Raw genomic sequence first — 24,935 nt, forward strand, 5'->3', positions numbered from 1 at the left:
GTCGAGGGTCTCAGCAGTCAGCATCCAGTATCTGCATGTGGAGCCTGCTGAAAGCCTGCTATTTGGGTTTTGCAGCCTTGAGATTTCTGTGAGGATGTCAGAGTGAGTGAGAGAAGGTCATGAGACTCAGTGTGTGTACTAGGCCAACAAGAAAATGATGTGTGGAATTGATGGTAGATGTTTGAGACCAGCTGACGAAGAGCCCCTGATTACGTGAGGGCCATGAGAAGGTAGGGGTAGGGCGTGGAAAGGGAGGGTAGGAAGGAGGCAGGCTCTTGTTGAAGAGGATGCCTTTAGAAGGCTTTTGGGGGGAGGGTTCAGATGTGGGACCCTCCATAATATAAGCAGGTATAAGATCATGTTTCAGTCTAATTGTCATTTTCCTTTTTTCAGTCTCCTTTCTTCTGTAAAATGATAGTAAAACTTGATCGTCCCCCAGTGAGTATGTATTGGGGGGATGTGGGTTTGGAGAAGGGAAGGTATGTGACATATTTGCCATTATAATTATTAGTAGTACTATAGGATATTAGCTTCACCACAAAAATGACATTATTGCTTTACACCTTACAATAATAGCACATGCTTTTACAATTTTTATTTGATCTTCCTACTTGATCCTGCAATGTAGTTATGGCAGATATTGTTTACTTAAAAAATTTATTTAACTTTAATATAAATAATACAATCTTGTAGTTTAAAAATCTTAAGTATAAAATATTTGCAGTGAAAAATCTATTTTCACATCTGTCCTTCAGCCACGCATTTCCTTCTCCCCAATAGGTAAACTTTGTTATTAGTTCTTGTTTATTTTTCCAGACGTTTAAATGAGTTGACCTAAAACAAATAGACTGCTAGATATTTGGCCAGCAAAGATGGGTTTATTCAGGATCAGCAGAGAATTGCAACCTTGGCGAGCCATCTGCAAGTCCCGCCAACGGCAAGGGAAGGAGAACAATTTTTATAGAGAGGAAAAGGAAGTTGAGAGGGCTATAGTAAACAACAACTCCATGGCTTTTCATTGGCTAAGTTATTTCCAGGAAAGAAGAGGGGTCTTTCTTCTTCCTATTGGGCTCTGCTGTTATCACAGGGAGTAAGAGCTCCCCCTTCTGGTCTCCCCACTCCATTTAATTGAGGTTTCTGTTTATCAATTTTTTTTACAAATGCCTAATCAAGTAAACATGAATATGTGTTTCCCCCTTTCTAGACAAATGATAACATCCCATGCATACTGCTATGTACCTACTTTTTCTCTTAAAACAAATCTTAGAGGTATTTTGACATCAGTACACAAGGTGCTTCTCTTTTCTTTTTGTCTGTGCACAGTGTTCCATTTTAGGGATGTACTATAATTTGTTTAACACTGTGGGTGGACATTTTGGTTGCTTCCATTATTTTGCTTTTGAAACCATGCTGCATCGAATTCCCTTGTAATTTTGCACCTGTGCGAGTTTATCTGTATGGTCCCTGTTTCATAGATGGGACAGCTGAGACTCAAGGTGATGCAGTGGCAAGTCCAAGGTCACAAATGATCACTGAAGCAAGTTCTACGACCCAGCCACTGTGAGAGTTTCCCACTACTACAACATGGAACCTGGGTTTTAGTTCAGCAGCCGTTGTTTCATGCTGCCATGGCCAGGTCCTGCCTAGGTGCTAGCCCTGTAGAGATGGGGAGGGACCTATTTGACCCTGCCCACAGGATAAAAAAGAGCTTCTGAGCGAAATCCTAAAGGATGAGCAGGAGTTAGCTTAAGCAGAGGACAAGACAGGGCCTTTCGGTCCACGGGACAAGCAGGCACCCAAAGCCCAGAGGTACAAGCAATTCAGTACCAGCAGGATGTCAAGTGGGTGGTGGGAAGTGGCTGCAGAAGTATTTCTTGAGTGTTTGTGCAGGTGCAGCAGTGAGCTCCTGGATCCCATGCTATATTGAACTTGGACTTGGTTCTTTAGGTCTCAACTCGAAGTCAATGGAATTTCTGCAGAACGGTTAACTTTTGTGTTTTACTTTTTTTTTTCTTTAAGACACCAATTGTACTTGAACATTTGTTACTTTTTTATTTTTTTAATTTATTCTTGGCTGTGTTAGGTCTTCGTTTCTGTGTTAGGGCTTTCTCTAGTTGTGGCAAGCGGGGGCCACTCTTCATCGCGGTGTGTGGGCCTCTCACTGTCGCGGCCTCTCTTGTTGCAGAGCACAGGCTCCAGACGCGCAGGCTCAGTAGTTGTGGCTCACGGGCCTAGTTGCTCTGCTGCATGTGGGATCTTCCCAGACCAGGGCTCGAACCCGTGTCCCCTGCATTGGCAGGCAGATTCTCAACCACTGCGCCACCAGGGAAGCCCCGTGTTTTACTTATAATAATATGAAAAACAAATGAGACCATCGTGTTTTGGATCAACTGGGTGGTGTTTTATAACCTAAATTGCCAAATGACTTCAGTGTCTGCATTTGCCTTTGTCTTTGTGATGAGTTGGCACCAGGTAGCGCTGCTTTAATTGTCTCAGCTAATGGGAAGAGAACAGAGAAGGACTCAGTATGTAAATGAAGCATTTGTGCCTCCAGGAGGCCAAATGTCTCCCAGCAGGCTGAGTGAACAAAGGGTTAGCAGAAGCTCCAGCAGAGAAAAGTGGTGGGAGAAGTGAGTCATTGCACGCCTGCCAAACTCCAGAGACCCTGCGCTGGAGGGATCAGTTCCACAATCACATTTTGTGCAGCAATTAGTTTCAGCAAACATCATCTGTCACAATACATTAATGTTATTATTTTTAAATGTATTGGTTTTATAGTTTTGTTTGTATTTAATTGGTAAATTGCCATTGCTTTTATAGTTTTATGTACTGTAAGTATATATTTATATCTAGTTTTATGCCTATATCTATTTAAATGGCATTATAATACAGATAAATTACCAATGCTGGGGGCACAAAGACCTTTTTTTCCTTTTAGGGGAGCCACCGAAGGGTTTTGAGTCTCATGATCAGAGTGACTTTTTAAACAGAACGTCCTGGCAGTATGGATTATGGATTGGAAAGGGACAAGCTTAGACTCTCTAAGAGGCTGGTGGGGGCCTAAACTAGGTCAGTGTAGCATTGTCCAGAAGAGAATAGATTCGAGAAATGTTTAGGAGGTGAAACTGGTAGGATTTGGTGACTGACCGGGTGTAGGAAGTGAGGGAGAAAAAAGCTTGGCCTGACACTCTAGTTTCTACTTGGTTGTAGTCGGCTAAATTGTGGTGTCATTAACTAAAGTTAGAAACTGAGAGAAAAGGGGAGTGAGGAACAGCACTGGATGATAAGACAAAGAATTCCATTTGGGACATGATACGGCTGAGCTGCCTATGGGACAATGAGGCAGAGATGCTCGGTGGGCAGCTGGACCAATAAGTCTGAAGCTTGAGTGAGAGGTCAGTGCCGGCTGTGCAGATGTTGTGGTAGCTAAGACAAGGAGACAAGACAAAACTAAAACCATCTAGGAAGCATGTGTAGGATAAGCAGAGCTGTGGCCAGTGTTTTGGAGAACACTGGAGGTGGGGGAGCAAAGGGGAGCCCAGAAAGGAGTTTGAAAAGGAACAGTCTTAGGAATGGGAGAGTTGAGAGGGGATGGATCTTAGCAGCTAATGGGACAAAGGGTTTTCAACAGTGTTGCATGCAGAGGAGAGGTTGAATAAGATAAGGAACACAATGCAGTCACTGGATTTAGTAATATGGAAGTCACAGAAAAACATGACACCAGTTCCCTTCCTAAGCCCCAACACACAACCTTGGAATCCTCAACTATGGGCTTCCTAATTGTGGCCCCAGACAATTAATTGGAGTTGGCACAAGAGTTGACACCTGCCTGACCTTCCTTGTTTGGTACGGGTGGGAGGGGTTACATCACTGGGGAGACAATCCATTCCTAGGACTGGAAAAAAGGACCGGGGCAGGGGAGGGAAGCCTCGAGCGGGAAGTGGAGTAGACCGAGAGGAAGGGAGCGGGATATAGGTAAGAGAAGATTTAGAACAGATGCTAAGAGCTGACCTGGGATCAGCAAAAGACTTGTGAGGACCCAGATGAGGGCAGTTTCATGGTAGCACCTTGTCCTGCAGTTGTGGGATTTTCTCCATCAATCCATGGCAAGCTGGGGTAGGAAAAGTGAATGGGTTTGATTACATAGGGATTGATACCCAGGGTTTGCTGTTCCAAGTGACCCAGGACAACTTATTCTTGGGGACCTTTGAACCTTCAACTGAAAAACAGATGGGTTGGACGCATGATCTCTCTGGCTTCATTTCTAAATTCCTGGCAATGGTCCACGGTAATTGTGCCGTTTGGGTCTCATTCCATTTGGATGCAAAACCTCTGGCCCAGAGACCAAATCTTACCCATTGCTTGCTTTCCTCAGGCTGAACCTTCCAGGTAATTACTGCTGTGTTCACTCAATTTTCCCCTGGTGGGTTGCTCTGACTGGTCTGAGTCTCTGAAAGGTTAAGGACAAAGCAATGAAAGAATTATAAACAGTATTAATTAGTGATAGTATTAACACTTCCAATGGAATTAATAGCTCCCAGTCACGTGACCAGATACATTACTTTTATAGGTAATTATGATAAGTAATTAACACTAAGTAAGTGATTCCTAGCCTGGTGCCTGGAACATTTTCTTCTTCCCTTTCCTCAGAACCTTCTGAAAAGCACTCTTTTTGGCTAACCCTATTTCCTACCTTTATCCTTAACAGGCCATAATATGAATTTAAACTATCGTTCAAATATTGTATTAGTGGGGCTTCCCTGGTGGCGCAGTGGTTGAGAGTCTGCCTGCCAATGCAGGGGACACGGGTTCGAGCCCTGGTCTGGGAAGATCCCGCATGCCGCGGAGCGACTGGGCCCGTGAGCCACAACTACTGAGCCTGCGCGTCTGGAGCTTGTGCTCCGCAACGGGAGAGGCCGCGATGGTGAGAGGCCCGCGCACCGCGATGAAGAGTGGCCCCCGCTCGCCGCAACTAGAGAAAGCCCTCGCACAGAAACAAAGACCCAACACAGCCAAAAATAATTAAATAAATAAATTAAAAAAAAAAAAATTGTATTAGTGAGGTAGGCTTTGTTCCCAAGTTTAAAGCAGGAGAGTCCAAGCTACAAATGGCATACGAGCATAAAAATGTTCAGTTGCCCTCACCATTTATTTAAGACAAACCGAAGAAGACAGTAATGACGTAACAGTTTACTCATTAATAAAAGTGGGGGAAGGTGGGGAGAGGTCATAGCTGCTGAGGGTCCAGGGGAACTCATCCTTTTCAGTTGGCATCATAGGCCAGCACTTGAAGCAGGACTATGGAACCAGGTGTCTTGGATTTGAATCTGGCTCTGCCACTTGCCAGGAAAGTGACCTTGAACAGGTTGTTTTACCTCTCTACTCGGTGTCCTCATCTGTACAATGGGATGATAATAGAGTCTACCTCCTAAAGCTGCTGTGGGTTTTGGATGAGCTGACGTATCTGAAGCACTTATGACACAGCTGGCTCGTAGTAAGCGGTGTGTAAATGTGGCTGCTTGAAATATTATAATCTTTTTGGAGGACAGTTGAGCAATATGTATCTAAAGCCATTGAAATGTCATAATTTTTGACCCAGTTATCTCACTCCTGGGAATGAACCTCAAAGAATTAATTTAAGGAAAGAAAAAGATTGTAACTATGGACAAAAGTTTTGAAACCATTTTATTTACAAAACAAATAACAAGAAAAAACCTAAAAAAACCCACCGAAAGGGTAATGGTAAAATATATGTTGTCTAAACATGATGGAATAGTCTGCCCTGGTTAAGATTATCAACATTAATTACAGGGACTTCCCTGATGGTCCAGTGGTTAAGAATCCTCCTTCCAATGCAGGGGTTGGAGGTTCGATCCCTGGTCGGGAACTAAGATCCCACATGCCCTGGGGCAACTAAGCTGGCATGCCTTAGCTAGAGAGAAGCCTTCGTGAGGCAACAAAGAGCCTGAGTACTGCAACTAAGACCCGATGCAGCTAAAAAAACCAAAACCAAACAAACAAAAAAACATTAATTACAAATACATAATGAAGTGTTTATGAAGTAATGTTTGATGAAACAAGCGATCACAGAATTGTATATCTGTTTTGATAACTTTATAAACAATTGGCACATGTTGTCTGGCTTTCTGTGTTTGGTAATTAGAAAGGACTTCTTGAGATTTACTTTTAGGTATTTTATTTTATTTATCTTATTTTATTGGAAGCAAGTTTATTTAAAGAGACACATTCCATATGGATAACGCAGTTCATCTCAGAAGGTAAGAGCAGGCTACTTTTAGGTATTTTAAAAGTAGGTTGATTATTAAACAAAATTCACGTTTAAATTAGGTGTTGCGCATGTATGCAGAAACCTTGCCTCTCAAGTGCTCAGTCATCTGCTGTGACTGCCGAACCCTGACCCGGCTACCCCACCCTCCTCTCCCCGGACAAGTCACGTACGTTCCACGCAAGGCACTGACTCCAGCCACGCTGTCTGTGACACTTCACAGATGAAAGTGTCTCAAGGGCACCTCAGAACCTGGCAGCACGGTGTTTGGCACGTAGTTCTCACTTAAGAAATGCTTGTTGAATTATATATACGTATGTGTGTGTGTTCATACGTGTGTGTATAAAGCATCTACGGTGCTTGAATTTTTTCTCCCCTCTTGGTCAGAGTCTTCATTAGGGGGAAAAAGGGAGAGGATAGGGATTCTCCTCATTGCCAGCAATGATTCAGGGCAGCAAATACTTTGCTTCTGTTTTTGTTTTGAAATTTCCGAGGCCTCTTCCGTATGCTAATCAAGTGTTCCAGTGACAAAGCACCTTCCATTTAACTAGTGTGTGTTGCACCACCCTGAGAAGACCAGCCTTATGGGGACACCATATTAATGCAAATCAGACAATTAGAGGACAGCACTAGACAATATGTAATCAAGCGCCAAAATGCACACAAAAAGGAAAATGTTTGCTACTATGGTCATATTAAAAATTACACAAGACTGGGGCTTCCCTGGTGGCGCAGTGGTTGAGAATCTGCCTGCCAATGCAGGGGACACGGGTTCGAGCCCTGGTCTGGGAGGATCCCACGTGCCGCGGAGCAACTGGGCCCGTGAGCCACAACTGCTGAGCCTGCGCGTCTGGAGCCTGTGCTCCGCAACAAGAGAGACCGCGGCGGTGAGAGGCCCGCGCACCGCGATGAGGGGTGGCCCCCGCTTGCCACAACTAGAGAAAGCCCTCGCACAGAAACGAAGACCCAACACAGCCAAAAAAAAAAAAAAAAAAAAAAAAAAAAAAAAAAAAAATTACACAAGACTAATTTATAAAACAGAAATAGACTCACAGACATAGAAAATAAACTTATGGTTACCAAAGGGGAAAGGGGGCAGGGAGGGATAAATTAGGAGTTTGGGATTAACAGATATATACTACTATATATAAAATAGATAAACAATAAGGTCCTACTGTATAGCACAGGGAACTACATTCAATATCCTGTGATAAACCGTAATGGAAAAGAATATAAAAAATTATATATATATATAAGTAATATATAATAATAATATATATAAATAAATAAAGAATATAAAAAATAATATATATAAATAACATATATATATAAAGAACTGAATCACCTGAAAGTGACACAACATTGTAAATCAACTATACTTCAATTAAAAATAAAAAGAGGGGGCTTCCCTGGTGGCGCAGTGGTTGAGAATCTGCCTGCCAATGCAGGGGACACGGGTTTGAGCCCTGGTCTGGGAAGATCCCATATGCCGCGGAGCACCTAGGCCCGTGAGCCACAGCTACTGAGCCTGCGCGTCTGGAGCCTGTGCTCCACAACAAGAGAGGCCACGATAGTGAGAGGCCCGCGCACCGCGATGAGGAGTGGTCCCCACTTGCCACAACTAGAGAAAGCCCTCGCACAGAAATGAAGACCCAACACAGCTATAAATAAATAAATTAATTAAAAAAAATAAAAAATAAAAAAAGGGGCTTCCTTGGTAGTGCAGTGGTTCAGAATCCGCCTGCCAATCAAGGGAACACGGGTTCGAGCCCTGGTCCGGGAAGATCCCACATGACGCAGAGCAGCTAAGCCCGCGAGCCGCAACTACTGAAGCCCACGCGCCTAGAGCCCGTGCTCCGCAACAAGAGAAGCCACCGCAATGAGAAGCCCGCGCACCACAACGAAGAGTAGCCCCCGCTCACAGCAACTAGAGGAAGCCCGCGTGCAGCAACGAAGACCCAACGCAGCCAAACGTAAATAAATAAAATAAACAAATTTATTTTAAAAAAAGAAAAAAATCACACAGGAATAACTTTTAAAATTTCCCTCTCAGTATATAATCTGCTCTTATTTCTAAGGAATTTTAAGGGTCTCTTAAAGTCTCAATCCGTGTGATTATGGTGAGATGGAAAGAACATTAACTGATAATTAGGAAATTTATGTTCTAAATTTGGCTCTTCTACATGTATGATTTTGAACAAGTCCCTTCTTGTCTCTGGGCCTGTAAAATTAGGGGGTTGAACTTGATGATCTCAAAGGTCCCTTATGGCTACTAATGTCTGGTTCATGAAGCCTGGGAGTTCTGACGCCCTAAAACTCTGCTGGAACCCAGGTGTGCTTCTGTCCCTGCCTTTGGTGCAGCAGAGTCCAGGGCCTGGGAGCACGGGTGGTGGGGGAACTGAATTTGCTGTGTCTTGTCCTGGTTCCCACCCCTCCTAGAAGAAGGCTGAGTATCTGCTCTGTGCTCTTCTCAGAGGAGGCTGATGGCCCCAGAGGGCCAGAGGGTGTGATGTCCAGGGTTGAGGCTGCACCCGATTGTACCAGAGGAACTGACAATCTGCCCTCTGTTTTCCCATTAGACCTGTGGATCCTTTGGTGAATAGTCCATGATTTGCAAATGGGGTTTGAAATAGGAGGGTTCTTATAAAATATTTTTATCCTGCAACTCCCTTCCTCCCCTCGGAAGACTCCAAGGTGCCCATCACCCCTTCACCTCAAACAGCGCCCCGCATGGGTTCTACCCACCCAGCCTGGTCCCGAGCTCTGAGCTCTTCGGATCGCTGGTGTTGACTCTGGCCACCAGAGGGCACTCTTGTAACGTGGAAACCAACAGTTCTCTTCGCGTTGCTCGAGCCTGGGTCCCATCTTTGCCAGAACATCTGGACTTGCTGAAGCCTTTCTTAAGTGATTCTCAACCAGGCACTGTTTCTTCCCCTGGGGAGAACATTTCACCAGGTCTAGAAGAGGAGGCTGGGGGAGGGTGCCACTCGTATCTAGAGGCCAGGGATATACTAAACATCCTGGAATGCATAGGATAGCTCCTCACAGCTAAGAATTTTGCAGCCCCAAATGGCAATAGTGCCGAGGTTGAGAAACTCTGCTCTCCTTGAATCTGTTGTCTAAAACGCAGAGTGCACCACCTGGAAATTTATGTCCGCTGAAGCTGAGCTTTCAGTCTCCTGGGTTCACCTACTCCAAAAAGAAATTTTAGAAAAGTGACCACAAAGCATTTTTCATTGTCTGAAACATGGGGGTCATAGCAACCACAAACTTCTGAAGAGGAGGAGGGGTCAGGCAGAGGGCACATGGGGGTTCCTGTTATGGGACCCTGTTCCCGAGGCTGGCCTCTCTGAACAGGACCCAAACCCTATGACAGTGTGATCCAGTTCTTTGCGCCACAGCAGACAACACTAGCTCTTTGTCTCTCCAAACTGGACAGGATGATGGGAAAGCCCCAGGCTGGGTGTTTGTCCTTCTTGTAGGGCTGGGGATGGGCCTGTGACTTTGGGAGCAAGTGAGAAGCAGTTTTCACTGTAGCTCCTAGGATCTCCTGGGAGCGACACTCTGAGGTCCCCTTTTTTGGCGTCTGGGGTAAGGGAGGGAGACTGTGAAGAAGCCCACTCACAGATCCTTTCTCCTGGCCTCTACCCCGCTTGGAAGCCTGGGAGCTGGGTTCCTTGCTCGTCTTAACCTTTCTGTGCGGTGAGGGCTTAGCCCTGCCTTACTCTGGGTCTCTCCTTCCCCAGTCCATCCATGAGAACATGCGCCTGCCACAAAGGACTGAGAGGCAGTGGGTAGTAGAATGAATAGGGAGCTCTGAGAGAGGGATGCACCCCTACTCTTTGGATGAGGGCCGGGGACAAATGATGGACAAAGGGACCCTCTGTGCCTCCTTAGTTTCTGCTCTCCATCATGGGAAGAAAGTGGAGACAAATCCTAAACGTGTAATTGGCAGCCTAGAGATAGGAGAGTAATATGGTTCCATTGCCTTGGCTCCTGGGACATTCTTCTCTTGTGGCCTTCCCTTGGTTGAGCAAAAGACCCCTCTCTATGTGTCCCCTCCTCCCCCAGCCACCTGATGCTTCAGTGGGCTCCCCTTGTCATTCTCAGGACCTGGGGTGCAGAGGGAGAGGGACCCCTTCCAACTCCCTCCTTCATCCCCAACCCTTAAAACTCTCCTCAGAGGTCCATGGCAGGGATCTGGGGGTCATTCTGTGAAGACCCCTGCTCTGCTGTTAGGTTCCTTCCTTGAGGCTGGTTTCTCACTGGCCAGGGCAGCTCCTCGGGCTACAGTTTCAGCCTTTCTCTCTGGGACATGATGGCAGCAGAAGGGAGGAGAGTGGCTGGCTTGATTCCTACTGCTGCTTGGTTCCTACTCCTCCTCCCAAACCCCCCTCCCCCCTTCCCATCAGGAACCCTGGGTGGTGTTTAGCTCCAAACCAGATCAGAGGGCAGCAGGAACGCAGCAGGGGGTGGTCAGCCAAGAGGGAGGTTTGCCAAGGGCATTTTATTCATGGTCTGCCGTGGAGTATTACAGAGCTGAGGAGGCCCATCCCTCCTGACCCCTCTTGCTTGGGTCTTGGGGAAAGGAGGGGACAGGAGCTCCCAGGGTCACAGAAATCAGAGGGATCGGAGAGAGCTGCACGGAGGGGCAGGAGAGAGAGGGGAGACCTTAGCCTGATGAGGGACAAGGGCCCCAGTGAAGAAAGGAGTTGCCCTGAGACTCGGGGAACAAAACAACTCCTGACCCTTCCCCAACTTAAACTCTTAATTTCCCGTCTCACGTGGGCAGGTATGGGGTCTTTCAAATGATGGAAACCTGTGGAAACCTTATTCTCATTCTCCCTCAAAAAAAGTTGAGATTAAGAAGGTCTCCTTAATCTGATTAGCAATTTGGTGGGAGGGGGCACTCTGCCTCAGTTTTCCCCATCCCCACATTCGCTTTTTCCCTGTGATGCCCCCCATCTCCTTGGGTGCAACTCCGTTCCTTCAGATCATTCTACAATTTAAAGCTGTTTCCAGCCAGGGGAAGGAGCAAAGCCAGAAGGGAGGTAGGTAAGAGGTGAGATGGAGTTTGGGGGACACACCCCCACTTCACAGCTTCCTCCCCCATTAAGGAGGATCCAAGGGCCACACTGCTTTGAAGTTCTCCAGATTGGGGGACACAGGACTTTCCTCTACAATGTAGGGTTCCTGCCTCTCTGAGGAGAAGCCCTCCCTGGGATCCATCGTGGGATCAGGCTTTACCTCCAGCCCCTCGGGCCTCAGGCGTGAGAGCCAGAGCCTCTCCCCAGCCCCCTGCGCCAGCCCGGCCAACAGAGGAAGGCCGGGAAAATGCCGGGCCCCTGGGGCCCCTGCGGGTCCTGGGAGCAGGGTGTCCGGCATGGAGGACCCTGGGAAGTGCTGCCCTGCAGGGACAGGGGGCAAAAAAGGCCCTGAGAGGTGGGGCCAGTCAGAGGGGACAGGGGGTGGCAGGGGAGGGGTGAAGGAGGCAAAACTGGGAGGCTCATCGTGGGGGCTCCCCAAATGGCAGCAAGGGCTGAGCCGGCAGGGGGCTGGGGCAGAGCCAAGTCCTAGAGAGAGAGAGAGAGAGAGAGAGAGAGAGAGAGAGAAAGAGTCAGTGAGTCCCCGCCACTGGAGATGTCTCCTTTCTCTGCCCACTTCCCATTTCTTTTTGCTCCTGCTTGAAACCTTCTCTCCCCACCTGTGCACCTTCCTTTTTTCTTTGCTTCACATCTTATGGTAAATGTCATCTCCTTGGGGAAGCCTCTGAGCCTTCCCAGCCTAGGTGAGAGCCCCTGGACAACCCCCTCATCCTTCCTGGTACTCTCCTCCAGGGCCCCGTCGCTCAGAATCAGGAGTCATTTGTGTGATTATTTAATATCTGTGTTCCCAGCACTGTGGTGGCAGGAACTGTATCTGTTTTATTCTGGATCCTGGGATCCAACCCAGCCTGGCACGTATTAAGTGCTCGATAAAAATGTGTTGGATGAATGAATGAGGGTATTCTTTGCCATAACTCAATGGATCCATTCTTCACTCTCCTCGTCCCTGTAGCAAAGGACTCTAGTTCTATTCTAGCTGGGCAAAGATCTAGTTGTGTGACCCTGGGTTTGTCATTTAAATTCTCAGTCCTCAGTTCCTTCATCCATAAAACCCCTGCTCCCAGCTAAGATCAAGCAGCATCATGGGGCTTGCTGAGCTGTGAGGCCAAGCATGTGGGGTGAGCCCCAGCCTTCCCCTTCTCTGGCTGGCTCTGGCCTATAGCTCTCCTCCTCCAAGAAGCCCTCCCTCCTTCCATTCCTTCCAAATCTTCCCTGTTTCCCCAGGATCCTGCAATAGGGGCTCCTAGCCTGGGATCTCTGGAGATGATTATATAGAACTTCACACCACTTTCTATAGTTCAAAAAACCTAACTACAGTTCCACATTTTTTCTTAGCAAGTATCAACCCAAGGGGATGACATCAGCAGGGCTATAGTTAGTAAAAAGTGGAAAAACAATTTAGTTATTACTTAATTCATCCGATTTATTTGGTAGGAACAATATTTCTGATGTTGGATCTGTGAAAGGGGAAAATAGTAAAAATGATCCTTCATGAGGAAAAGCGTGGAGACCCCTGCCACAGTGTACCTTCTCCTAGGTCACCGTCTTTTTCTTGGGTCCTTAGATGACGTGGAGACTGCTGTTTTCCCCCAGGAAGGTTGTGTCCCCTGGGGCTCCTGGGGGCAGAGTCCCCGCTCAGGGCCCCACAGCTGAGTAGACATGTGGAGGAGATGGGTCTAAGAGTCCTCCTACCCCGCCCCGCCCCTTCCCAGCTCTGGTCCTGCAGCTTCTGCCCCTGGCTCAGTAGTCCTGGCCTCTCTTCTGCCCAGAAGCAGCTTCTTCTCTTTTTTTTTTTTTTAAAGATTTTCAGCAATTTCTTTTTTTTTTTTTTTTTTTTTTTTAATGAGGATCTTGAATCAGATGCGTATGTTTTTGATTGATTGATTGATTGATTGATTGATTTTGGCTGTGTTGCGTCTTCGTTTCTGTGCGAGGGCTTTCTCCAGTTGCGGCAAGCGGGGGCCACTCTTCATCGCGATGCGCGGGCCTCTCACTATCGTGGCCTCTCCCGTTGCGGAGCACAGGCTCCAGACACGCAGGCTCAGCAGTTGTGGCTCACGGGCCCAGCCGCTCCGCGGCATGTGGGATCTTCCCAGGCCAGGGCTCGAACCCGCGTCCCCTGCATTGGCAGGCGGACTCCCAACCACTGCGCCACCAGGGAAGCCCAGCAGCTTCTTCTCTTGACACCAAATGCTGTGAGCGAAGGTGGAGTGAAGGGCTGGCACACCCTTCTGGAGTCCCGATCCGGAAGTGGGCATGTGGCTGCTACTAGGCTCCCAGGGACCTAAAGCTGCTCAGTGTGCCCCAGGACCCAAGCACAGGCGGGGCCTGTGTACCCGCAGAGGGCAGGCAGGTGCAAAATACCTCACGTCAAGCGGGGGCTCGCCAGGGAATATTTTTTGGTTTCCCCCTCATAGTTTCCCAAAGAGAGCAGCTCTGTGCCCAAGGCATTCCCAGCACTGGGAAGGGGTGGGTGTGGGTGGAAGAACAGAGAGGTGTTCAGGTGCTGTCTTGCTCCAGGCTGCCAGACTTGTGGCCCTACGAGTCCTAGCAGGTCTTGGGCCGCCCTACGCCCACAGCCTTGGCTGCGCTCATGAGGACCCAGAGCCAGGCGCCCTGCATTCTCTGGGAGGTGGGACCTCTGGGCTCTCAGCTGCACTTGGGTGGGGTGAGGGCCATGGGTCTTTGTTCCATGAAATTGCCAGAAGTGGAGGGATAGGTCTTGGGCCTCTGCAGAAGAGCCTTGTGTTGGTCAAGTGTCTCTGTGATCTTTTTCACAGAAAATCTGACTTTGCCTCTTCCCAGCTTACAGCCCTGGAAGAACTGGCCTCTGCCTGCATTTTTGCCGTGTCCCCCTCCCTCACCATGTGCTGTCACACTGGCTTCCTCCCGGTTCCTCTTTCCTGCCCCAGGACCTTTGCACACCTTATTCTCTCTGCTTGCCATGTTCTCCTCTCTCCCTCTGAACTAAGCTGGCACCGATTTACATTCTGGGTCTCAGCTCAAATGTCACTTTGTCAAGGAAGTCTTCCTGGCTGCACCCTGAACTTCCCTGTAGCAGTTAGCACAATTATCATTACGTATCTACTTGTTGGATTATTAACTGAATGTCCACAAACCCCCTCTTGTCTACAAGCTCTATAAAGGCAATCTTGCTCACATTGGCACCCCTGGCCCTAGGACAGGGCCTGGCACATTCAACAGGAGCCCATGAGCTATTTGTTGAAAGAAGAAATGAGTGAATAAGGGAATGAATGGGTGAACTTTATCTTCCCAATCTCTCTTCAGTTGGGCCTCCTTCTCCACCCATGGCCCCTGCCTTGGTTCTGTCCCCATCATCCTCTGCCTAGATGATCTTCAAAGCCTCCAACATCAGTTGTATGCCTCTTCCACCCCAAACTCTACATCAACCCAAGTCGTCTTTGTAAAATGAACATTTGGATGTGCCTCTCCCTCTGGGTCCCTCCTGTCCACAGGATCAAGTCCAAGCCCCCTCAGCATGGCTCCTGAGGCCCTCCGTGACCAGACGCCTGTCCGCCTCGCCCCCCTCGTCTCTCACCCGCCTCCTTGTCCCCCCTCCCATCACGCACCTTACTCTCACCCGGTAAGCTACCAGCAGATCTTCAGATTTACTACACTCACTTGCAGCTTTTTACTTCACAAATGCTGTTCCCTCTGCCTGGGCATCTTTCTCCATCTTCTTCACCTGCTCAGGTGTAGCCTCCTCCAGGAAGCCCCAACTCATCTGCATTCCCATAGCACCTCATGCTTCCCTGAATCTCAGCATCCTCCCATCTCTGCTCCCTACTGATCTCCGAGCATCTTGAGAGCCATCTTTCATCTCTGGGTCCCCACACTTAGTAAATAGCTGGTGAGCCATAAATGTTTGTTGAATGAATACACGACTTATCCTTTGACTCATGCCCCCTCACCCATGTGCTCAATCAAAAGAGTCCTCCCCTCTTCTGCTTAAGATTCCCTGGGCCCTCCCCAGTCCTGAGCACTCACGGTGGACAATGCTGCCGCTTCCCTTCTTGTCCCCGGAGGCCTCTGGTGGTCCTTGAGGGGTCCGCTGTCCAGCCAGCTGCTCTGCCATGGCCCTATGGCTGAACAGCATGCTATGCAGGAGCTGGGGAGTGAGGAGAAGCAGGCTCAGGGGTTGAATGGGCCCTGCCTGGCATGTATTCCCCAGTATACATTGTTTGTTTTAATGACCAGTCATTAAAATAATGAAATACTCTCATAATGGTTGTTAAGTCAGCACTGCCCACATGTCCTGGACCCTCCCCTGAGACCCCCCCCACCCCCTTCCCTGTGATCCTGGCACAGAAGGAGTCGCCCTCTCTCATAGGCAGGTGCTCTACTACAGGGATTGTTAAATATGTAGGGGTGATTCAGAGTATCACTCCCACCCCTGGGACACACAGGGACTAGGATGCAGGGGGAGAAGAACATTGAAAGCTGATGGGCCCCTGAGGCAGAGAGGAGGGCTGGGGGCCTCCTGGACAGAGAGGCAGGTTCTGGTGGAGCTCTGGGGACAGGACCAGCCTTCATGCCTACCTCACTCTGTACACCCATGGGCACCAGGGCTGGTCGAAACAGAGCAGGGGCCCCCAGCAGCAAGTGGAGGGATGGCGGTGCCCGCACCTCCCACAGAGGGTAGTTGACTACGATGAGCTTGCTGAAGTTGAACTTGTAAGTGAACCTTTTGCCTTTGGTCTTGTGCAGGATCCTCTTATTGTAGTAATACCTGGAGATTCCAAGGTTGAGAATAAAGGGTTGGCCCAGTGGCTGGGAGGATGCAGTCAGAGACCCAGCCACAACCCCTGTCCCCAGGCTGGCAAGGCAAAGCCCGAGCTGTTCCTGGATAACCACTGGACATCTTACCATACTCCAGAGCATTTCCCAGGCCTCGGAGGGGCAGGAATCTGACAGGGGTGCCAGAAACCACAGCTCTTTTCTTTGAACTCTGCCCTGTCTGGCCACGTTGTCTGCCTCCTCTCACCTGAGGGCCCGGCTCAGCTTGTCATAATTCATCTGTGGTTTGCACTTCCTGCGGCCCCAGAGGCGGGCCACCTCGTCTGGATCCTTGATGACAAACTCCCCGTACTCTCCCTGCTGCCAGGCGATGACATGGCGGAACTCCTCCTTCTGCAGCAGCTCCAGGATGAAGTGCCACAGCTGGATCTGCCGGGAGCCCGGGGACGACTCGGCCTTGTAGGCCCAGTCGGGGAAGGCCAGGCCTGGGGTGGAGAGGGGAGTGAGCGCCGTCCCACTGCTCCCGAGGCCTCTGGGGCACTGCCGGAGCACAGCTGGGGCACCTGGCGGAGGCTCACCTGAGATCCAGAGGTTACGGGAGGCGATGGCGGGGATGCCCTCAGCCAGGCAGCTGCAGTGCATTGTCCGCTCCGGGGGAGCAAGAGCTGTGTCTGGGTCTTGGGGGGAAATGGTCCCCTCTTAGGAGGAAGAGAAAGAAGGCAGGGGAGAAGGAGGTGAAAGAGGAAGGAAAGAGAGAAGAGGGATGAGACTAGGGGAGGAAAGGGAGACTGAGGCAGGGGAGCACGGTCTGAGGCAGGAAGCTCCCCCCTAGCCAGGCTGGGCCCAGCCTCGCCTGGGGACCTCCTCACTGGCCAGGGGCTGACCCAGGGCTCGGGGCTTGAGGCTGAGCCGCTTTATAGATGGGGAGGAATGCAGAGGGTCCTAGGTCCTGCCGCCACTGGGGGATTTAGAGAATGAGATCTTTTCTCAGGGCTTAACAGGATTGGGGTTTTTCCCAGGAGGAGACAAGTGAAAATGTAATTAATCGTTGGCTCTTTCTAAACCTTGAGTGAGAGGAGTTGGCAGATACACAAACCCACACCTTTATAGTACTTAGAACAATTTTACATTTGAGAAGAGGAGGGATTTTTGTGCGTTTTATTCACTGAGGAGTCTCGAGTGCCTAGCAGAGTGCCTGGCATGTCGTGGATGTTCAAGAAATGATTGTTCCCCCAGAATCACCGCCAGTAGCACGCCCAAAAGTCACCTGCCAAGCACCTGACAGTGTGTCCTGAGAGAACAGAGTCACCACAGTGAGTGCCGAATGTGGGAACTCCTAGGTTACCCTCCTCTGGACAAGGTATTAGGCATCTCTGGAAAAGTCCCTTAGCTTCCCTAGAACGCAGTCTCTCATTCCTGAAAACTTAGTTGAGGTTGGTCTTCAGAGCTCTGTCACCCCCTTTATAGTACTGCTCAATGTCACCCCGACCCCCCGCTCCATGCATCCAGGAAAGGTGTTTATGCCCTTCCCCCGCCTCCCCTCACCACCAACCAATGGCACCTGGGCAAACAGTGATGCTGGGGTAATCCAGAGGTTCCCCTTAGTCCCAGTACCATTTTACACTCTTAGCAACAACTGACATCCCCAAACTACTTCTATTTCTATGGGTTATGTTTATCACATTGATCATATTAGAAGTTTAAAATAAATATTTTAAGTACTTATTAACTGGTTTGAAAACAACAATAAACACATTATGTATAAGCATAAATAGCATTGTCATAAAAATAACTATACTTACCAAAACAAAATAAATTAATGAGAAGAAAAAAAAAAAAAGAAATGATTGTTGGTAGAATCAATGAATGGTGATGGATTTATCAAGGGTGTCACTATGTGTTTAATATCTGTCTTCCCCTTCAGAGTGTCAGCTCCCTGTGGCCAGGAACCCTGGCTGTCTTCTTCCCTGCTGGCTCCCCGGAACTCATCCTAGCCCGGGGCCTTGTACTCACAGGGGCTCTATAAATATTTGTTGAATTAATGAACCATGGGCAAGGAAGATGGAATCTTGCTGGTTCCCAATTTGGCTTGGGGGTGGGATGGGGGTGGACACTGAGATGGGGGGAAGACTGGGGAACGAGCTCTAGTGAGATAGACTTGCCTGATGCAGGTGAGGGGAGGAGAGGAAATGTCTAAGTCCCAAAGCCTTCCGGATGGAACTGAGGATGGTGCGAAAAGCTGGCTTCTACTGTCACTACTGCAAGATGAACTGATAGGCCAGAGGATGAGGAGGGATGGGAGAATGAGAGGCCTGCTCCTGGGGCTGGGCCCGGGCGCAGCGGACTACTCGCGCACAGGGGACCGGCTCACACCACCTGGGCTCTGGGTTTCCATCTCTGAGGCAGTTGGCATGAGGCGAGGGCTGTTCTCAACCAGAACTTATTAGGCCGTCAGGTCTGGAGGCATGTGAGGGCTTATCTGGAGTGGCCTTCTCACTTTCCAGATGAGGCTCAGAGAGGGAAAGCAACTTGACACGTGGTGTATGGTCATCCCACCTCCACTCCTAATCCACGGCACTTTCTCATACACTGTGCTGCCTTAAGACTTGAAACAAATCCTCTGTAGCAGTGCTTCTCAAACTCTAATGTGCATAGGAGTCACCGGAGGATCTCTTTAAAATGCAGATTCTAATTCAGTGGGACTTGGTGGAACCTAAGATTCTGCATTTTTAACAAGCTCCTAGGTGATGCCGGCGCTGCTGGTACATGGGCTGTACTTTGAGTAGCAAGAATCCATGGGAAACAGCATTAAGGAGCTGTGGGTGTTGGAAAGTCAAGGAATCCCAAGGAATCCCAAGAACAAGGTCCTACTGTATAGCACAGGGAACTATATTCAATATCCTGTGATAAACCATAATGGAAAAGAATATGAAAAAGAATACATATCTATGTATAACTGAATCACTTTGCTGTACAGCAGCAATCTTCACAACATTGTAAATCAACTATACTTCAATAAAATGAAATAAAATAAAATAAAAAGTCAAGGAATTCCAACCCTGCCCTCCCTCCCCCCACCCTAAGAGGTCACCGGGTCTCTTGCTCTCCTTTTCCCAAGGAACACACAGCTCCAGGTGGGCCAGTGGACAAACCTACAGCCTGTTGGGGGCAGGTGTGTCCAGGGGTACCCAATCTGGCCCCAGCAGAGAGCATCTCTTGAAATTAAGGCAGACAGGGCTATGAGTAGGTCCGTGCCCACTCTGAATCTGGGTGAATAGGTTTTCCCACCCATCCATCTGTCTCTAAACTGATAGCTGATATTCTGGAATCTTCTCTCCTTCCTTTCCTCCCCTGAAGCAGATGCCCCTACTCCTCTCCCACCTTCCTTTCCTGCTCTTTCCATTGGGAAGTTCTTCCCTTGTCTAACCTCCAGATGATTGGGATGTCTCCTACCTCATCTTAGGAAAATGGGTGGGGAAATAGGGGGTGCAGAGGTGAGAGATTCCAAAGGAGGACTGTTCCTTGGAGGAAGCAGATAGAATTCCTAGGGCTGCAGTGCCTCCTGCTGGATCTGATGATGTTTCCTGGTCTGGAGGGTTTGAGACCTCAGGGTAGATTTAGGATCTGGCAAGAAGAGAACAATAAACCCACCGCAGAGCAGACACTCGGGGCACTCTGCACTGTGCTGAGAAATTGACACACCCTGAACCTCACAGGAAGTATCAGATGAGATGGAGCTCAGAGGGGTTGACTAGCTTCTCTAAGGTCACACAGCTCTTTAAGTGAAAGAGTGGAAAGCAAGAACTTAATACAAAATACAAAATTTATAATATTCAGCCACCTAGGTAGGCTACCAAACCCTCTCTCCTGCTCCCTCAAAGAACAAAATCTAAAATATGAAGCCAAAGTGGGTCAAACCCCGGGTTTCCTGAATGCTGCAGCTTCCTCCTTGGCCTCTCCCACGTTTGTGAGAGTCCCTCCTGGATCCTCGCGTGTCTGAAGAGCTTGCTGGTTCTGGATGTGGAAATCCTCACCGTCGGTAAGTCCTGCCAAATATCTGCTCTCAAGTCCGTCCTTTTCTGCTGGAGCCCCTGAGCTGGCCGTGGGGAACCCTCAGAGAGGAGCAGATTTTAGTTCTACCTTTACATCTAAGAATTGCTCTGGCTGTTTAATCTTAATTCCTTGTGCTTCATTTTAACCCACACTCTGGTGGCAGTGCTCCCTAAGGCTGGGGGAGGTGGTCCCACTCTGTCCCACTACCCCCATCGCCCAGCTCCCTCCCTCTTGCTCTGGAGCTTGGGGCTAATAGGCTCTGAACAGCCCCACCAGACCCTACTGCAGGATCAGTGCAGTGGCCTCAGAGGACAAGTATTGAGAACCATAAATCACAAAGGATCACAACCCAATCTTGAATGATCAGAGAGCCTGTTCTTAAGAGCTTTGTGTTTCTTGAAGAGTTACAGTAGCGAGCAATTATTATTGTCATCATCACGATCATTCTGATTGCTATTAATAGGATTAATCCCCTTGGCCAACACAAGCGCTCATTACAACACATGCAGGCTTTAGGTAATTATTTAAGAAAAGCAATAGCGATAACGATGATAAAAAAGAGAGCCTTAACCTAGATGTTGGAGCCAAAGGAAGTGTCCCAAGCAGATTTTACATTTTTAAGAGTTTAGTTAATATGAGCTGGGCCCCTATCATGAACCCAGCATTGGGCTTGACTTTTTTTTTTCTTATGTTACTTCATTGAATCTTCACAACCCTTCGTGGTGGGTATTATTATCTCTGTTTTGCAAGCTGAGGAAATCGAGGTTCAAAAGATTAGAAGACTTGCATAAGATCCCAGGGCAAGTGGTGGAGCCGGATGCAAACAGGTCTGACTCCAGGCTCTGAGCTGTAATTAGTGAGTCAGGGCAGAAAAGTTGAGGATGAAACTTGGGAGCAGAGGCAAGGCTGGCAGGAGGTCCTGGGTCCTGAAGGAGGTGCTCCAGTCTAAACCTGAGAGGTGGGCTCTTGGCCAGAAAAATGATCAACAGTGGGGGGGTGGCGAGGGGAAGCCAGAGGACCGTCAGATGGGCAGAGTGGAATACAGAGAAGTGAGGAAGACAGGAACACGCCCAGGATAAACAAAGGTCAGAGCTCAAGACAAGGCTGCCTCTCTGCAAAGTAGAAACTAGCATCAAAAGTCACTTTGTCGTTGGCCCTTCTAAGCTGCTAAAGTGGATTGTCCCCATAATCTGATTGATTGGACACAACGAAGTCTTCTCAGTGACTGCTTGATTGATGAGTGGGAAAACGGACTGTTTATAAATTCAAAGGCGGCCAAAAAGAGGGCAAGAGGGTCGGCGAGGAAGAGAGTGAATCAGAGAGAATGAGACAGAGAAATGGCATCGCGGAAATCGGGGCTGCTGTGGACACAGGTGAGGTTCAGATACAGCCCTGGGAGACGGAAAGATCAGCGTGGAGAAACCAGCCCTGAGGGGCAATGAGGGAAACACAGAGATGGCAGGCTGGGGGGATGTGTGTGTAATATTTTCTGCTTGTTAGCGTCCAGCAAGCTCCTCATCCCCGCCCCGCCTCCGGCCAAATCCCCAGTCTGATTAGAAGCCTCTGGTCTCTCCCCTTGATCTCAACCCCAAGTGGAGAGCGGTTAGTCCTGAGACCTCCCTTAATGCTATTAGCGAAAGCGGCTTAGGAGGGAGAGCAAGACCAGCTGGGGGCCTCGGAAGGGCAAAGCCAACACCTTTTCCCTTGGGGAATTTGGGGGAGGGGCAGGGATCGATGTCCTTCTTCACCAAGGGCATCTTGTCCCTTCTTCTGCCAAACCCAGACAGCCTAGGGCAGAGAGGAGCCCTTCTGGACGCTCCCTGGCTGGGAATCTGGCCAGCTAAACCCCATCTCCCTCCCGCAGCCTCAGCTTTTCCTGCCATCAGCCCACACCTGGGAGAGGCGCCTCTCTCTCTGCCGCTGCCCCAGCAGGGTCCACCCTACTTCCCCTGAATCCCTCCTTCCTCCTCCTCAGCCCTGAGCCCCCTCTCCAGGCTCCTTCTCAACCTGCTCCCATTGCCAGTTCCCCCACGTCGGGTCTCAGATCTTTACCTCCTCCTCACCCCACCCCCACCCCTCCAGCCCCTTGCAGACTTGTCTCTGGCTCTTGTCTCTGTGGTCCCTGGGGGCCGTGGGATTTAAAAGGTTTGTGTAACTCCATGGAGTCGAAATCCAAACCCAGACAGCCCCATGCTCCACCCCCAGGCCTGGCAGGAAGGGCAGTTAAAAGTCATGGGGAAAGTCACAGACCCCTCAAGGACCCAGGGGTTGGGGAATGGGAATTGGGGTGTCAGGAGACCAGCTTCCAGCCTCACACCCACTGCTCCCTTGGTCTGGCCCCTCCAAGTCTCTGTTTCACTTTGTTTGACCTTTAGTCTTCAACTGTTTCCTCCTTCCTTACAGTTTCTCTCCTCTCCCTTCTCAAGTCTCATTCTTCCTTGTTTCCACTTCCTGTCTACCAGGCTTCTCTTGTCTTACTTCCCTAGCTCCATTCACTTTCTTTTTTCTCTGTTGTCCATCCTTTTCTGTCTCAGTTTCCCTTGGTCTCTCCATTCCTGCCTTTACGTCTTATGTCTACAGATCACACTGTCTCCTGTCTGCAAATCAAGTGATCTGTCTGTCTTGCCTCCCCCGTGCCCGTTTTCCTCCTTAGAGGGTGTCCCTGCCTCACCACCTCTCACCCAGCCTGCCCTCTGTTGTGCTGTCTCTGTCACTGTCTCTCTTGGTCACTTTCTGTCTTTCTCCTGCCCTCCTGTCTCTCACCTGTGCTTCAGAGATGGAAACTAAAACCCAGGCCCCCAGTTTCCCGACCCAGTCTGCTCCAGTCCCCCTCCCCTCCCCCCAGCCCTGCAGCGGCCCCTTGCCCTCTCCCCCAGCACAAACGCAGTGTCGGTTCCTTTCATCTCATTCCCATCAGCTGGGCCCCAGGGGATCCCCCTGACTGGACACCCCCGATCCTTCCCTTCATCTCCCCACCCAGGGGACAAGAAATCCCCCTCCAGTAGGTGCTGAGGTGGCTGAGGAGTCTGGCCAGCCAGAGGAAGTGAAAGCTCCCAGCCAAGTGCTGAGCTGGGATGAGCTGGCAGGCCTGTCTGGGGCTGAGTAACAGGGACGAGGAATGCAGCAGGCAGCGGGCCTCCCAGGGCGCTCTCACCAGCTGGGGGCCTCTGACGCTTTCTGACTCAGTCCCCAGCCCTCGATGCCATGTCCGCTTCCCGCTTCCGCCTCAACCCTGGCCCTCGTACCCAATCTTACCATGAACCCTAAGTTCAGCTTCCACTAAGCAAGCGCCAAACCCAACGCGAGACTCCATCCATGTGCCCCGGACTCTCTCCCCACGGGGCCCCACTGCCCTCGAGCAGGACCAGAAAGCGTTGGAGGTGGAGTGGCAGTGGCACCACTTTCTTCCCAGTCCTTCTCCGCTTGTCTGTCGGGAAGAGGAGTAAGACCTCTCTCTGCCATAGAAGCATCGCCTTCTGTGCCTGTCCAGCCTCACACAGCCCACCTCCGCCCCAACTGTCACAGGGGTGCGCCTGACACGGGGCACCCGAGCTCTTAGATTTCAGGCTTCTTGGACCTCGTTCTTTGGGAAGAAGCCAGGAGTCTGAGGAAGCGAGGGAAGCGGATGGACGGGGCTGAATCCCTTCACTCCATCAGAGATGTCACTTCATCCCAGCCTGGCTCAGATGGGAGCACAGCCTTAACTCTGCCCTCCCTGGGACCACCTCCTGCTCCTTCCCATGCCCACGCTGTGATGCCCACGCTGTGATGCCCACGCCCTCCCCCACTGCCCTTCAACCTGGCCACACGGATGGCAGCAGTGAGCTCTCTGAGCCGCTGAACTCCCTGTAGGGACAGACAACAGGGCACGGGGATGGCTGAGGCTCTCATTCATTCAGCCCCAAGAGCCTGACTTGGCCCCATTTATCCCAGGAGTCTTCTCTGCCCCAGTGAGCTGACATCTGACCCCAGCTGTGCCCCATCTGGGGAGAAGAGCCTGGTACCATGCCAGACTTGCTGTCTTTCCGGGATCCCCCCCCCCCCCTGCCCTGACTGCCCCACAACTGCCTCTGCGCTGTCCCACACCTGGGTGGAAAAGCCTGGCCCCTCCTAGGCGGCTTCAGTGTGGCCCTTGGGCTCTCATGTTCACCCCGTGCCTGTGTCTCCTTTCTTTTCCTCTTCCCAGTTGCTCTGCGACTGGCTCCACAGCTGGGGTAGGGGTGGGGAGGAGAAGGGCTGTCCCTCTGGCCAGCCCCAGCGGCAGACCTGCCACCAGAGCCCCTTACCTTGGTGCAGCAGCTTCTCCGGGCTCAGTCCAGCGGCTCCTTCTGGCGCACGCCTCGCCCAGCGACCCCTCGCTCATCACGCGCTGAGTTAGGGTTACTTAAAATGAGAGCGGGATCTCCAAGCTCCCAGGGGAGCTGATGTGGTTTTTCAGACAATAGCATTAACCCTTCGGGGGCCAGTGGTACCACAGCCCTGAGCCCCCTCCACCTCTGTGGGCGGGTGGGGTGGGAGGGAGTGTCTTCCACTGGGTCCTTTGCATCCAGAGCCTTCCTCTGGGGCAGATGGCTCCTGAAACATCTGACCAACAGGGAGACTGGTGAGAGGGCTACACCCGCTTCAGTTTTAGGAAAAGGGACACTGAACTGCCGGGAAGTCCTTCCAGCTGTCTACCCTTCCCACTCTTAAGTCAGCCCTTCTCTCATAGAACGTCCTGTGGAGATGAGTCC

The 24,935-nt window shown here is 50.1% G+C and overlaps 1 protein-coding gene across 1 annotated transcript; it reads right to left on the reverse strand.

Moving 5' to 3' along the window:
- Nucleotides 1–11,052: 11,052 nt before the first annotated feature.
- ETV3L (ETS variant transcription factor 3 like) lies at nt 11,053–24,503 on the reverse strand. Its single transcript, XM_007171829.2, has 6 exons — nt 24,489–24,503; nt 16,728–16,847; nt 16,397–16,634; nt 15,952–16,141; nt 15,400–15,520; nt 11,053–11,859 (listed from the first exon to the last, which is right to left on the reverse strand). Exons 2-6 carry the CDS (start codon nt 16,789–16,791, stop codon nt 11,399–11,401), a joined length of 1,074 nt encoding a protein of 357 aa, XP_007171891.2. The 5' UTR covers nt 16,792–16,847; nt 24,489–24,503; the 3' UTR covers nt 11,053–11,398.
- Between the last annotated feature and the right edge of the window lie 432 nt (nt 24,504–24,935).

The sequence above is a fragment of the Balaenoptera acutorostrata genome, chromosome 1, assembly GCF_949987535.1.
Source record: "Balaenoptera acutorostrata chromosome 1, mBalAcu1.1, whole genome shotgun sequence".
In the NCBI taxonomy this organism is placed as follows: Eukaryota; Metazoa; Chordata; class Mammalia; order Artiodactyla; family Balaenopteridae; genus Balaenoptera; species Balaenoptera acutorostrata.

Bases quoted from the DNA above. Each gene is read 5' to 3' on its own strand.
- ETV3L (XM_007171829.2), bottom strand. From the start codon at position 16,791: ATGCACTGCAGCTGCCTGGCTGAGGGCATCCCCGCCATCGCCTCCCGT. The intron at 16,142-16,396 runs GTGAGAGGAGGC...TGGAATCTCCAG, and splicing joins AAGCTGAGCCGGGCCCTCAG to GTATTACTACAATAAGAGGA. The intron at 11,860-15,399 runs GTGAGTGCTCAG...CTCTCTCTCTAG, and splicing joins AAGCGGCAGCATTGTCCACC to GACTTGGCTCTGCCCCAGCC.